Source organism: Ictalurus furcatus, chromosome 7 (genome assembly GCF_023375685.1).
Source record: "Ictalurus furcatus strain D&B chromosome 7, Billie_1.0, whole genome shotgun sequence".
Taxonomy (NCBI): Eukaryota; Metazoa; Chordata; class Actinopteri; order Siluriformes; family Ictaluridae; genus Ictalurus; species Ictalurus furcatus.
In genome coordinates this window covers 29,695,633-29,706,969 of record NC_071261.1, presented here as the reverse complement: position 1 = coordinate 29,706,969, position 11,337 = coordinate 29,695,633, and the positions used below count along the sequence as shown (strand labels likewise).

The 11,337-nt window shown below is 37.4% G+C and overlaps 1 protein-coding gene across 1 annotated transcript; it reads left to right on the top strand.

The window, feature by feature from the left end:
- Positions 1-280: 280 nt before the first annotated feature.
- LOC128610414 (lactose-binding lectin l-2-like) lies at positions 281-3,575 on the top strand. The gene is made up of 8 exons (XM_053629721.1): positions 281-298; positions 374-453; positions 745-768; positions 861-887; positions 1,832-1,947; positions 2,881-3,015; positions 3,163-3,271; positions 3,398-3,575. The coding sequence occupies exons 2-8, from the start codon at positions 393-395 to the stop codon at positions 3,466-3,468; spliced, it is 543 nt and encodes a 180-aa protein (XP_053485696.1). The 5' UTR covers positions 281-298; positions 374-392; the 3' UTR covers positions 3,469-3,575.
- The last annotated feature ends 7,762 nt before the right edge of the window (positions 3,576-11,337 follow it).

The window sequence follows — 11,337 nt, the reverse complement described above, 5'->3', positions numbered from 1 at the left end:
CTCATATTATATTCTTCATCTTTAATTAGTCTGAATGTAACCTTGAAGGTGTTCAATCATGTACAAGTCCAAACATTTCCAACTCAGCATGCCATCTGTCAGCCCAAATATCACCATGTCCTTGTCCTATCATCTTTATATATGCAATAATCATAAATTCAAGTTCAAATGGTTATCATGATGAAAAAAATGATGTTATTATTCTTTGGAAACATGACGTTTCTATCAGCATCACTATATAAGCATCGCCGCTTGCCTCAGCATGTTACACCAAGCAAGAAGACACTCCTGATTAAATGTAAGTGGAATTTTGGTGAGGTACGACATATACCTTTTTTTTTATTACATTAAAACAAACATGCTTTACCTGCAGTGCAGAAAAATCCAGAACTATGGCTCGTCAGACTGAAGTGATGTTGCTTCTTATTCTCGCCACAGCAGCAACAGTCTTTGGTAAGATTCTTCCCTGTTAATCAGGATATGTAAACAACTAAAATGATACACTTGCAGAAGTATGGGCACTGCAGAAAATGTAGGTGATAGTATAGTTATAATACAGCTGTTTGCTTTTCTTTTTGCTTGTTTAACAAAATATCATATTATTGGTGAAAATATGACTTGTTTCCTATGCTGGGATTATAGCCACCTGAATGCCTTTGAAGATCAGAATTTGTCATCTGTACGTATAAGAAATGTAGAGAAAGTTATTTACCAAAATGATGACTTTACCCATTTTATTTTTAGCTGATGTGGTGAATCCTCAGACAGGTAAAATTAAAATTAAAGCTTGAAAATCATCAGTAGATTAGTCATGTCTGACCACCAGCACTGACATTTCTCTGTCTTTTTCTGGTTTCTAGCGGCTGATTTTGATCAGATCGTGAAAGGTAATCAAAATACCTGCACAGATCAGCATGCTATTAAGAATCCCTCATTAGTACCATCTTTACCGATTTTTTAAAAAATGATTATTTCCTATTACACAAGTTATAAACATACAAGGCCACTGAGGTAACATTGTGGTTATTATTTAATAAGGTGTGACCACAAGTTAACGTATTAAAGGTGCAATAGTTAATTTTTTATTCCTTACAAATTCCATGTACAAATAACCTTGAAGTAAGTAAATAAATAAATGAAACCCCAATGGGTTAAGTAATGGCCTTAGCAAACGTGTATAAAGTCACTGTTTGGAAAAACAAGTTCCTGTCTGGAATACCTGCTTGTGTTTGGATGTCAGTCATTTTATAGACACTCTAGTCCACGGGCCACTGTAGATTCTTGGGGTGGAGCTTTGTAAACATGAGTGGGACTCATTCAAATTTCTAACCTAATGCAGGCCATGATTTAACATATCAAGGCCACGAGTTAATTCCATGTGGCCACAAATTAAGACCATGAATGAATATATTTTGGCCAACCTTTAATACATAAAGGTATCTCATGGATACAAATTATGTTGATGTTGTTGTTATGTTATGTGGCCTGCAGTTAATTATTTGGTGGGAATGAATGAAAACATATTGAAGAATATGATTAATCTGACACAGGTTAATAGTAGATCGTTTTGACAACACCAGTGACTCCAGTATGTCTTTACGCTCCATTCCAAGATTGAAGAAAAGATTAACATCTTCATGTTTGGTTTCCAGTGACTAAAATGGTGTAATTCAATTGGTTTCTCTGTTCTAAGCTTGCTACAGGTTATCTAATAGATCTCCCAAACTTGTCACATCTTGTTAAAATATAACCACCATCAGCTCAGTAGCTTCATTTCAAACAATTTATTGACAAGTTTTTTTTCTTTCTTTCTTTAATGCTAATGAGTCAGAATCCAAAGAACATCGCGTAGACAGCAAATGCTCCACATGCTGTCCAAATGGCTGGGTGAAATATGAGAGACGATGCTTCTCGTATCAGGCCGGAATGGACTGGGCTTCTGCTGAGGTTCAATTCATTTCATTAAACCTGTATTCACATTTGTCTTTACAGAAGAGTGAGAAATGTTGTTATAAAATACTTATTTATTAGTACATCAGTGGTGGAATGGGTATTATATACACATAATACACATCTTTTATATCCTGGTTTCAATGCTAGTTCATGTCAGTAGTTTTGAATATAACTAGAACAAATGACATAAAAAAGTGGACTCCCTCAGCACAATTTTTTAAACAGTCTATGTAAAAATTAGGCCCATTATTAAGATGTGTTCAATAGTATTCATGGAGCATGATTCTTTTTGGTTGTTTTTTTTTTTGTAATTTTCTGAACTTAAAATTGGCAACTGATATTATTTCTAGGAATAGTACCATTGCTACTGGTAGGTTATGGATTGGCAATCATCCACCAGAATAAAATTTTAAAAAGCCTCCTGTTTTAGCATATACAATTACAATTATTCATGAAAACTCATTTATAAAGAACCAAGGAGGCTTCCTTACAATATGCATAACTGTGCATAATAACTGCATTACATTTACATTTATATTTATTCATTTAGCAGACGCTTTTATCCAAAGCGACTTACAAATGAGAAAATACAAGCAAAGCGATATATCAAGCAGAGAACAATACAAGTACTGCTACCATACAAGATCCATTAATTGAGTTCCAGAAGAAGCAAAGTGCGCAGAGTAGAGGTGTAAGTGCCAGAGTAATTTTTTTAAAAAAATTTTATGGGTTGGTTAGGTGTTCACAGAAGAGGTGGGTCTTTCGCTGTTTTTTGAAGATGGTAAGAGATTCTGCGGTTGAGGTTGGAAGTTGATTCCACCACTGAGGAACAGTTAGTTTGAATGTTCTTGAAAGGGACCTTGAGCCACACTGAGTAGGCTCATTAATGAACATGCAGTGATGCTACAGTTCTTCTTCTTTTTCTAGAAACGCTGTCTAGCTCTCGGTGCACACTTGGTCTCAATCCACAACGAAAAACAATATCAACTGGTTAAGGCCGTTATCCGTTATCATGACCCCCGGGAGAATCCAACATGGATTGGCCTCAGTGCCTGTCAGAAGGTTCGCTAAGAATCAAACACTCCCTGATATCATTCAAATATGTGAGCAGGGAATCATATAACTGTATAGTGCTTGATTTATTGACTTACACATGGTCAAATGAAGAAACTCACAATTTGATGTTCTTTCCACTGTTCATCCTTTCAGAGAAATAACTTTTTTTGGTCTGATGGCACCAAATTGACTTACACCAAGTGGAGTCCAAATGAACCCAATTTTAAAAGTGGAGAGTGCTGTGTGCATATGAACTGGAGTGGTGGGTAGAAACTTCCTTATGTAACTCTGTTTCGTATCTATTCATTTATTTTTGGTTTGGTGATTCATTTTAATTCAGTTGTCATGCCATGTATAATATATATCTATATTTCCTTTTTGTCTGCAGGCAGTAAGAACTGGAACGACATTCCGTGTCATCACAGCTATCCCTTTGTGTGCACCAAGAGTATTTACTGAAATGCTCCCAGCTTCACCTTACCAACTATAATACAATATTGGAAAGGTTTTCCTTGTCACTAATGGATTTACAAAAAAATTACTGTGGCAACTTACCATAAATAGAGCAAGAAAAACAATCTTTAAAAAAAAATAAAATAAATTGTATTTCATTAATGGGTATCATTTTGGTGTCATTCTTAAATACACTCTCAGAACAATAAATACATCTAGCTCATGCACTGATCCGGCACGTAGGATCACACAATAAATGGTTTCATCTTCAAGAAAAGTTCCAAAAAGAATACTTTCATCACAACCTTCCAAAGAACCCTTAAAGCACTGCTTCAAAAAGTGGGTTCAAGGGACACTAGGGGTCTGAGAAGTATAATATTTTATAATATGTATATAGTCAGATACTATACTGTACGGAAGTGTCCCTGAAATTTATTTAGGATTTAAAGGGCTGCATTAAATTTGAGGTCTAAACTACTTCGAGACGTGCCTTGCTTATGAGATGCACTGATCTGCTAGTTACAGGTCTGGCAAAAAATGTTAACATGGCTAACAATAAATAATGGCAATAATAAATAAATGACAATAAATGAAATAATAAATGACAGAAAACTAATTAACTGTTCCTTGAGAAGAAAATCTTGGGCTAGCTTTTTGAAGCAATGAAGCATTCCTCCCAACTGTTCTGAAAAAAAGTGTGCATTTTGCATTTGTTTTTATACAGAATGGTATGAATAATAACAAACTACAGGTAAAATTGCTGTTTGTCGGGGGGAAAGGCAGATGCAGCAGAATTAATGAATGACATCAAAAAGAAGTCGAATTAAGTATTTTAAAATCAGCATATGCATTCTCTGTAAGTGATCAATTTGGATAAGCAGTAAAAAGCCATCTCATCCACGCCCCTTTCCATTAAGAATAGCACCATTATACCAGAGTCATATCTCCCTGCAGTTATTCCCTGGTTTCCCACTGAAGTTAAGCAGGCTTGAGCTTGCCTAGTACCTGGGTGGGAGACCTGCTGGGGAAAACTAGGGTTGCGGCTGGAAGTGATGTTAGTGAGGCCAGCAGGGGGTGCTCACTCTCTGGTCTGTGTGGGACCTAATGCCCCAGTAGTGATCAGGACACTATACTGTAATAACAGCACTGTCTTTTGGATGAGATGTTAAACCATCCAAGCTCCTGACTCTCTGTGGTCATTAAAAATCCCAGGACACATATGGTAAAAGAGTAGGGGTATACCCTTGTCCTGGTGAAATTCCCCCATTGGCCCTTCTCTATCATGCTCTTCTAATAAACCTCTTCCCTGAATTGGCTACATCACGCTCTCCTCTCCACTAATAGCTGGTGTGTGGTGGGTGTTCTGGTGCATTATCCAGGTGGATGCTACACATTAGTGGTGGTTGAGGAGATCCCCCCACCCCCATACAATGTAAAATGCTTTGAGTGTCTAGAAGAGCGCTATATAAATGTAACTGTAACTATAAGCACACTTTATATGGAAAAGAGACATTTTCATGTAATTGGTCTTAAGCCACTATGTCATAATCGTATAACAGCTGTGACCAAACGACAGCACTACTTCACCCGTCCCTTCACTTGTTGCCATTTATGAATCTCATTTCAGTTAGTCTTAGTCATCTTACCAAGCACAGCTTGTTTCAGTTGTCCATATCACAGGAAACATCTCCCTAGTTTTATATCTGCAGTTACAGAAACTTTTTTAAAAATCATTTGTGAATGATAATGCATGATACTGCATGATACTTCAACCAACAAAAGAACATAGGAAATAGGAGTGTAATGATACACAAAAGTTAATATGCAATTTTTGTTTGCAGGACGATTAAGCATCGCCTGAATATGAATCTTAGTTTTCCATGTGATATTGATTAAAACATTCAACATTATAAAAGTAAAAGAACTGAAACTTTACAATGACAGTTTTTGTGAGATCCGTTCAGACTGTATTGAGCAGTGTATAACAAAACAAAAGCTGTGCTTTACATTTAAACTAAACGTGGCTAATTAAACATTAGCCTTTCAGTCTTTCACTGGTGTGATTCTAAAGGAGGCATGGCTGAAGCACATAGTCTATATCTTCCCTTTAACCCAGATGGAATCAGGTGAGAAAGGCTGCCTAAATGCAGTAGACATGTGTGTTTTACAAGTGTTTGTGATTTCGTCTAGTTTAGCCTCACATCAAACAATAGAAGATGATATGCGTAATTTTACACCCGTAATAAAAATCACTGTATATAGATAGAACCCTTCGACCAAACGTTTCTGTTAACTGGTGATCAGTCCTGCACAATGGGTTGGAGAAATGTTGGCCCATTCCTCCTTATACAACTGCTTCAACTCAGTGATGTTGGTGGGCTTCCTTGCACAAACTGCTCTTTTTAGGTCCTTCCACAGCATGTGACTTGCAGCATGACCCAGTTACGGTTAAGCTTCACTTCACTGAAAGATACCATGACATTCTCCAAGAATTTGCAGAATTTATAGTTAACAGCGAGCCTTGAGGAACCGAGGCAGCAAAGCAGCCCCGAACCATGATACTGCCACCCCCATACTTCACGGTTGAGATGGTTGACTCATGAATTTTGACACTACTCATTGCAACAGTGGCCTGTAGGTCCTTCAATGTTACCCTGAGGTTTTTTGTGACTTCCTGTAATATTATTTGGAGTGATTTTGGAGTGAATTTTGCAGCATGACCACTTCTTGACAGAGTAACAGTGGTACTGAACTAAACAGTGAGCTGCTAAACTTAGGCTTGATTGCCATTCTCTTGACTGAAACAGTTGACTTCAATAACCCCTTTAAATTAACTAAAGGTTCACATACTTTTTCTGACAAAGATATTCAATGTTGGATAATTTTGCTCAATAAATCAATGTAGAAACTATAATGTTTTTGCATCATTTGTTTAATTTGGTTCTCCTTATCTAGTTCTAGATCCAATCACATATCAGGTCAAGGTTATGCAGAAATACAGAAAATTGTAAAGGGTTCACAAACTTTCTAGCAGCACTGTATACTGCTCATGATTAGACTAAAAAGTATTCGGACACTTAAGCCTATCCTGGTTGTCACAGTTAATCCATAGTGAATGTGATGAACTACACCATGTGGTTATTCCACAGGATAATTGTGAATAAAATCAAGAAGAAAAAAAAAACAGGTGAGAAACAGATTGCTTCAGACATCAGTGAGAATGATGTAACTCATGTTGGTACCAGCAGAATGAATTCAGAAGTTTACACGAACATATTTTGTCTGCCAGATAAGAGAGAAATGCATCCAAACAATCAGGCGGAACTTTATCATGCAGCAAGACAATGATCCAAAAAACACTACCATCTCAAAAAAGGACATTATCAGGGGGGAAAAGTGAAAGGTTTTAGACTGTCCAAGTCAATCACTAGACCCAATTGAGCAGCATTTCACCTCCTGAAGAGGAGACTGAAGGGAGAAACCCTCTGAAACAAACAACTGAAAGAAGCTGCAGCAAAAGCCTGGAAAAGCATCACAAAAGAAGAACCCAACAGTTTGATGATGTCACTGAGTCACAGGCTTGATGCAGTTATTGCAAGTATGGAATATGCAACCAAATATTAAGTGTTATAATACTTTAATTTACTTTAAGACTTATCTGTTCCTATACTTTTGCTCGCCTTAAAATTGTGTGGTCTGATACAAAAAGTTCTGTCTTATGTTGTTTAATGCATGCAGATGTAAATACCAGGGATCGAAAGCTGCAATCCTAAACTCTCAGCTCATATCCATCTTTTGATCTCAAACCTAAAAATCTTTGGTGTATAGCATACAAAAATGAATTGTCCTTGCCGTTCCAATAGTTTAGGAGCGGACTGTATATCTGTTTCTATGATGCTTTACACTAAAGTTTCATTCACATTCATGTTCAATATTTTTTTACATTAATCAGTAGAGAATCTGAAAGTGAAGTTAATGATAGATGTTATGTTTATCTTATTGAATGGCTACATTTAGTTGGGTCTATAACTGATTGAATTATAGGCTTTGCTCATGAGATGCACTGATCTGCTAGTTACAGGTCTGGCAAAAAAATGTTAACATGGCTAACAATAAATGACAGAAAACTAATTAACTGTTCCTTGAGAAGAAAATCATGGGCTAGCTTTCTGAAGCAATGAAGCATTCCTCCCAACTGTTCTGAAAAAAGTGTGCATTTTGCATTTGTTTTTATACAGAATGGTATGAATAATAACAAACTACAGCTAAAATTGCTGTTTTTTGGAGGGGGGGGAGCCCAGATGCAACAGAATTAATGAATGACATAAAAAATAAGTCTAAAATAAGTATTTTAAAATCAGCATATATGCGTTCTGGTTAACTGATCAATTTAGCTAAACAGGGCGGCTGTGGTTCAGGTGGTAGAGCGGGTTGTTCACTAATCGTAGGGTTGGCGGTTCGATTCCCGGCCCACGTGACTCCACATGCCGAAGTGTCCTTGGGCGAGACACTGAACCCCAAGTTGCTCCCGATGGCAAGTTAGCGCCTCTGGTAGCAAGTTAGCAGCTCTGCTACCATTGGTGTGTGAGTGTGTGTGTGTGTGAATTGGTGAATGAGACACAGTATAAAGCGCTTTGGATAAAAGCGCTATGTAAGTGCGCCATTTACCATTTACCAGTAAAAAGCCAGCTCATCCACAGCCCTATCCATTAAGCACCATTATGCCAGAGGCTTATCTCCCCGCAATTATCACCTGGTTTCCCATGGAAGTTAAGTGGGGTTGATCTTGGCCAATACCTGGAGGGGAGGCCTTCTGGGGAAAACTAAGGTTGCTGGTTGAAGTGGTATTAGTGAGGCCAGCAGGGGGTGCTCACCCTGTGGTCTGTGTGGTGCCTAATGCCCCTGTAAAGTAACAGGGACACTATAATGTTAAAACAGCATTGTCTCCCAGTTGAGATGTTAAACCATCTGATCTCCTGTGTCTGGAAAAGTGCTATATAAATGTAGCTGTAACTTTAAGCACAGTTTATATAGTAAGGAGACATTTTCAAGCAATTGGGCTTTGGCTAATTATAAGCCATTATGTCATAATCTTACAACAGGGGTGTCCAAAACTACAGCACTACTTCACCCGTCCCTTCACTTGTTGTCATCTATAAATCTCATTTCAGTTAAACTTAGGCATCTTACCAAGCACAGTTTGTTTCAGTTGTCCACATCACAGGAAACATCTGCCTAGTTTTATATCAGAAGCTTGTTTTTTTTTGTTGTTTTTGTTTTTTAAATCATTTGTGAATGATAATGCATGATACTTCAACCAACAAAAGAGAATTTGTAACTCTTTGGGAATGTTTTTTGGGATAAATCTCACACTAGTAAACAGCTCAAGAAGACCTTGTACAATTATAAACAATAACTAGCACATGGAAATAGGAGTGTAACGATACACAAAACTTAATACACAGTTTTTGTTTGCAGGAAGATTAAGCATCTCCTGAATATGAATCTTAGTTTTCCATGTGATATTGATTAAAACAATCAACATTATAAAAGTAAAAGCACTGAAACTGAACAATGTGATCTGTTCAGACTGTATTGAGCAGTGTATAACAAAAAAAAAGCTGTGCTTTACATTTAAACTAAATGTGGCTAATTAAACATTAGCCTTTCAGTCTTTCACTGGTGTGATTCTAAAGGAGGCATGGCTGAAGCACATAGTCTATATCTTCCCTTTAACCCAGATGGAATCAGGTGAGAAAGGCTGCCTAAATGATGCAGTAGACATGTGTGTTTTACAAGTGTTTGTGATTTCGTCTAGTTTAGCCTCACATCAAACAATAGAAGATGATATGCAATCATTTTACACCCGTAATAAAAATCACTGTATATAGAAAAAACCCTTCGACCAAACGTTTCTGTTAACTGGTGATCAGTCCTGCACAATGGGTTGGAGAAATGTTGGCCCATTCCTCCTTATACAACTGCTTCAACTCAGTGATGTTGGTGGGCTTCCTTGCACAAACTGCTCTTTTTAGGTCCTTCCACAGCATGTGTCTTGCAGCATGACCCAGTTACGGTTAAGCTTCATTTCACTGAAAGATACCATGACATTCTCCAAGAATTTGCAGAATTTATAGTTAACAGCGAGCCTTGAGGAACCGAGGCAGCAAAGCAGCCCTGAACCATGATACTGCCAACCCCATACTTCATGGTTGAGATGGTCGACTCATGAATTTTGACATTACTCATTGCAACAGTGGCCTGTAGGTCCTTCAATGTTAATTTGGTTCTCCTTATCTAGTTCTAGATCCAATCACATATCAGGTCAAGGTTATGCAGACATACAGAAAATTGTAAAGGGTTCACAAACTTTCTAGCAGCACTGTATACTGCTCATGATTAGACTAAAAAGTATTCGGACACTTAAGCCTATCCTGGTTGTCACAGTTAATCCATAGTGAATGTGATGAACTACACCATGTGGTGATTCCACAGGATAATTGTGAATAAAATCAAGAAAAAAAAACAGGTGAGAAACAGATTGCTTCAGACGTCAATGAGAACTGCCAGAAACAATAAGAACACAAACTATTCAAAACAGGATCAACGAGCATGGGTACAGAGGGAAATAATGCTGTGGAAACCATTCATGAGCCTCAAGAATAATAAATTAAGGGTGAAATTTGCAAAAGAACATGTACAGAAAGACAGCAGGTTCTGGAGAACTGTCTTATTTTCAGATTAATCCAAATTGAACTTGGATGGATCTGATGGTAGAGAGTTTGTGTGGAGAAATCCAGGAGAAGAATTCCACCCAAACTGCACTATGGGTATTTATAAACATGGAGGTGGCTGAGGTTGTTTTTCCTACAGTGGTGCTGAACTTGTGTTCAGTGATGGCATCATGAACTCAGAAGTGCACAGAGACATTTTGGATGCAAATTTCAAATGATTAAGCTACAGAAGTGGATATGTCAGCAGGGTAACGATCCAAAACACCTTTTGAAAAAACTTCCCACAGCCCTGACCTAAACCCTATAGAGCATCTATGGGTGCAGAGGAGAAGAAATTGTCTATTGCTGATGCTCTGGTGTGAATGAGCTGAAAGTTTTGTTGGTTGAAATGTGGAGGAATCGTCCATTAAACTGTTACAGAAACTGGATAATTCCATGCCCAGACATTGTCAAGACCTTGTGTGAAACAAATATGGCAAACTAAATCCCACAACACTGTATCTGTGATGTTTAATGAAATCACTACTGAGTGAACACATAGTTTTTCATCTAATTATGACCAGTATATGTATTCTTTTTATATTCTTAAACATAATCTGTTTTTTAATTTTTGGGGGGGGGGGGGGGGGTATTTTTGCTTGAAAAGGTTGCTTGTGATATCTTTCTTTAAAATAAATGCCACTTAGTTTGACAAGCTGTTTTCTAATGCAGTGAAATTCATGCATTTTTAAGTGTGGCTTAAGTGTCCACTGTACAGTTGAAGTTTTGCCTCAGTATACTTTTTGACTTTAATCCATGCGGTCTGAATATACAGCAGCAGTAACATTAAATGTGTTAAATCATTTACGTGTCCAAACATTTCCAACTCAACATGTAATCTGTCAGCCATAATATTACCATGTCCTTGAATCTTCACAGAACATTTTATAATGAAATAATTGTTTACTCAGTTGAGATGATGTAGTGTGTTACATCAAGCAAGAATTGTTTTGGAGTGCAGTGATTTTCTCCTTGTAACCCTGCCATGCACCCCATTGTTGTTCAGTGTTCTCCTGATGGTGGACTCACGAACATTACCATTAGCCAATGTGACAGAGGCCTTTAATTGGTAAATGGTCTGCACTTATATAGCGCTTTTATC